At 44.8% G+C, this 4,382-nt stretch overlaps 1 protein-coding gene across 1 annotated transcript; it reads right to left on the bottom strand.

Moving 5' to 3' along the window:
- Nucleotides 1-8: 8 nt before the first annotated feature.
- Nucleotides 9-3,132, bottom strand: LOC121965323 (E3 ubiquitin-protein ligase TRIM35-like; the record flags this gene model as incomplete). Its single annotated transcript, XM_042515478.1, has 3 exons — nucleotides 2,615-3,132; nucleotides 1,238-1,479; nucleotides 9-399 (listed from the first exon to the last, which is right to left on the bottom strand). Coding segments are annotated over exons 1-3 (755 nt in total), but the record flags the coding sequence as incomplete, so codon positions are not given.
- Nucleotides 3,133-4,382: the final 1,250 nt, after the last annotated feature.

The following is a 4,382-nucleotide window of genomic DNA, read 5'->3' as shown; positions in this document are numbered from 1 at the left end:
CCCTGAACGAAAGCAGAACCACCAGACTGACATCCTGGTTCTCCAAACCCTCGGCCCAGTCCAGAGTGAACTTCTGCACCGTGAAGGTTTTTCCAACGCCAGCGACACCGATCGTCACAACAACTCTGATGTGTTTCTGTTGGTCAGGTAAGGCTTTAAAGACATCCTGACACTTGATCGAAGTGTCATGGAGGGTCTTCTTCTTGGACGATGTCTCCAGGTGCCAAACCTCATGCTGGTTGTTGACGTCTTCGCTCCTTCCCTCTGTGATGTAGAGCTCAGTGTAGATCCTTTTCAGGAGAGTCTCACTTCCTCTTTCATCAGTTCCTTCAGTCACACGTTCACATCTCTTCCTCAGACTGACCTTATGTTCGTCTGAAACCTCCTGCAGAACAACATCTGCCCACAGAGAAGCATGAGAGTCAGACTTTAGAAAATCAATCAACAAAAACATAATAATAAAATATAATAGTAATGATAATAATAACTCACAATTATAATAATCATAATCATAATCGTAATTTCTAACTCAAAGACACTTTACATGAATGCAACAACAAAACAAATACAAATTCAAAATAGAGAATACAAAATACTAAAAGACATGTAACACCCGCCAACGTAATAAACCACAGACGTGATCACAGCTGCCTCCTGCAAACATAATACGAAATTTCCTGCAAATGTAAGAACTATTACAGCCTCTGGCTTCTTGACCTCTCCTGAGACAATTCATCTGGATTTTATGCAGTTTTGTATTGTGTGCTACTAAACTAAATTGATTAAAATTAAATTAAATCAATCTCAACTAAATTTGATTCAATTCGATTCTATTCGATTCAACTAAACTAAACTAAACTAAACTAGACTAGACTTGACTTGAGCTAGAAACAGGATTTATTCCCAAAAAAAGAAACTTAATCAAGTGTCGGCTGCCAACAGGAAGTGTCTGCTGCCAACAGGAAGTGTCTGCTGCCAACAGGAAGTGTCTGCTGCCAACAGGAAGTGTCTGCTGCCAGGGTGCCTGGTGGATCAGTGGAAAGAGCACGTATGTATAATGGCTGTGTCCTCGCTGCAGCGGCCGTGGGTTCGACTCCGGCCTCAGCCCTTTGCTGTATGTCACCTCCCCCCAGACACTCTCCCCCATCACGTGCTGTTCTATCAATTAAATGCAAAAATGCCCCAAAAATCTTTTTAAAAAAAGGAAGTGTCTGCGGCCAACAGGAAGCAGACTTACGAGGTCCAGGGCCGGTGTGAGCGGTGGTCTGCAGTCCAGCTCCTGGTCTGGCTCTTTCCTCACACTGGGGACAGAAGGAGTCTCCTGATGGGGCAGACTGGTCCCAGTATGAGGGGACGCACTGTCTGCAGAGCCGATGTCCACAGCCTGCAGAGACCGGATCCCTCGAGACATCCTGACACAGAGCGCAGGAGGAGGACAGCTGCTCCTCCTCAGACACATCACAGCTCCTCCTCTCCTGTCTGTGGAGGTGAACACAGTTTTTTCTGTCAGAGCTGTCGGCCTTAAAATCACGCTGCCTTTAACCCCTGAGGGACTGTTTGTTATTAACCCTTAGGGACCATTTCTGGCCAATTTTTGGGTCTTTTTTGTAAAGTTGCTCACCGCCTGCTTTTCATGTTTTCGAGAGAAATCCAGCCAGTTTGGTATGGTTTTAAGTGTTCAAACAGACCTAAAAACTGTTTGGAAATGCAAAAATGATGGAGCTGTTGACGTGTTGTAAAAAGATGCAATTACTTTTGATTAACAATTGAAATTCAGTGATTCAGAAGCCCTAGTTTTCATGCAAAAATATTTCATAAATATTTTATTCAACACATAACACACAAGTTTTTTCTGCATTGATTTCTTTAAATACCTAAAGACATTTTCTTGATTGTACTTCCATATTTTTACCTAATTCATTGTAGGATTTGTATTGGCAACAGAGTATTTTTACAGTGTGGTAGTAGTATGAGGTGAGTTCAGAAAGTAACGCTACCAGCTCAACTGTGAGCAGAGATTTTTTTTGTTTTTTTTTTCCAAACTTGTTAAACTCGAGTGCACACATTTTTGTATGAGTCTTCTTAAGATTAATTTTAAAAAATTGTTATTTTCAGGAATTTCAGTCCTGCAGCAAAATTCAACGTGGCTACAGTTTCTGCTGATGCAGCAAATGTTTTTTCATGGCTGGGATTTTTTTTATGTTTTCGTTTATTAAACAGTTTCACTACTGCACAAGTCTTTTTTCTTCCTCTCTCTCTCTTGGTTTCTCAGAGTCACTTTGCACACGGCACCACACCTCATACCCTTATATGGTGTGTCAGCAGGTGACCTGTGACCAGTGGGACTCACCGCTGACCACACCTGGGTAACTACCGAGTACGATGGTTAATAATTAATAATATCGACTGCGGCCTCTGGAGTTGACTTCTCTTATTGTTTTCAGAAAATTAAAGAGAAATGTAAGAGACTGTTGCTGCATGAGGCGTGGCGTCTTAAAACGAGGGAAAGCTCGCGGCGGTCAGTGTGAGCTGCTGCCTGTCACAGAGGATCAGTGTGATCAGACAGCAGGACAGAGTTCGGGTTAGACTGATTCGAGGAAAAAACGTGTCTCACTGTGTGTCTGAGGCTCCGGGACTGACGTCTGCAGGTCTGTCATGTGACCGCACACTCCTCACAGGGGGACAGGGGGACACTGAAGACGCTGGTCTGTGCTTGTCTTCCTCTGATTCACTCATCCTACAGCTACACACACACACACACACACACACACACACACACACACACACACACACACACACTGAAGTGTATTTGACATGAATCAAACGGTGAATATTCTGTGGTCATCAGTAAGATGAAGTGCGGCTGCACCGACTCAGCCTGACGGGTCAGAGTTCAGACTGTGGCTCTGTGTTGGTGCCAGTGTGTCACATAACGAGGAGCTGTGATGAGTCAGGAAACAGGAAACATGTGAAGACGACACCTTTGACTCCAGCACGCCAGTTTCATTTAATGTTCTAATGACAACAGATTAAACACTTCTTCTGAAGAACAACAAAAAAAGCACATTACTCAACAATATTTAGAGAAATTGTCATTTGCAGGTATGAACACTCACCCTGTTTCCTGCTCTGCCGACTGTAAAATGGAGTGTGGTCAGACCGACTTCCTACTTTGACCTCACGTTTCCCTCTCTGAGAGCAGCTCCTCTCTACACGTCACCACCAGCTTTACAGACACACACCGAGCACACGGGGCATTGTTTTGTTGTTTCTGTGAGGGTCTAAACGCAGAGGGATGTCGTCTGCTGTGAAGCCCTCTGAGGCAGATTGTTGTTTGTGATAATAGGCTTTATAAATTAGATTGACTTGAAAAGTTAATCATTTTGTTCTATCAAAGTTATATAAAACTTACAAACGTATAAAACAAAGAAAGCCCTTAGTAATGACTTGCATTATATATATTGTGCATGTTTATAAAGTAGCCTAGTTTACTTTTTTCTTTCTTCCATGAAATGTTATTGTATCTAGTAAAATAAAAGTGTATAATTTTCTGTCATGAAGTGTAAAACTTAACTGCTGCACAGTTTCTGTCTTTATGTGTCCATATGTGTGTTTTTATGTACAGTCTGTGGGAACACCACAGGGGGCGCTGACGCAGCGGTGACGTATTGGATCCACATTTTTACAACTCGAAGAAGGGTGACGTCATCAGTCCTCGGTCCAATCAGCGGAGCGGCTGCGGCAGTAAGCCCCGCCCCGGGGAGAAACCGCCATCATGAAAATAAAAACAGGTAAAAGCAGACGGAGACAGTGACAGCTCACAGAGCGGGACACCGCGGGACAGAGACACTCACACCGGCCCTGCTGCTCAGGTAAACCCCGGGACACCGGCCGCAGCCCGGCGGTGAGTGTGTGTGAGTGTGCGTGAGTGTGTGTGTGTGTATTAGCGGCAGACTGAGCGGAGCTAACAGCAGCTAACAGTTAGCAGGCGGCTAGCGCTAGCTAACAAACCTGACCGTGCGCGCTGTGTGTTTGTTTGTTTGTTTGTTTGTTTGTTTGTTTGTTTGCCGCCGTTGAACAGTAAACACCGGCTCACAGAGCGACCGGGCCCGGGGCGGCGCAGGGGCCGGCGGGTCCGCGGAGACGGTTTGAGCCCCGGAGGTGACGGCGAGCTAACTGAACAGCAGCTAACAAGTTTACAGTGAAGTTAAAGCGCGCCAAAGAGCTTTATTGTGAAGGAGCCAACGAGCTCTGCTCTGATGCTTTTATTTTATGAAAAACCCTGAAAAACTGATTTTTAACTTGAAGTACCCCTTAACCCCCCCCCCCCCCCCGCCCAATCATGGCGAAGTTTTCCAGGACTGGAAAAGTCATGGAACTAG

This window comes from Plectropomus leopardus, unplaced genomic scaffold (assembly GCF_008729295.1).
Source record: "Plectropomus leopardus isolate mb unplaced genomic scaffold, YSFRI_Pleo_2.0 unplaced_scaffold1958, whole genome shotgun sequence".
Classification (NCBI taxonomy): domain Eukaryota; kingdom Metazoa; phylum Chordata; class Actinopteri; order Perciformes; family Serranidae; genus Plectropomus; species Plectropomus leopardus.
The sequence above is the reverse complement of the archived record's forward strand: the minus strand, read 5'-3'. Positions and strand labels throughout refer to the sequence as shown.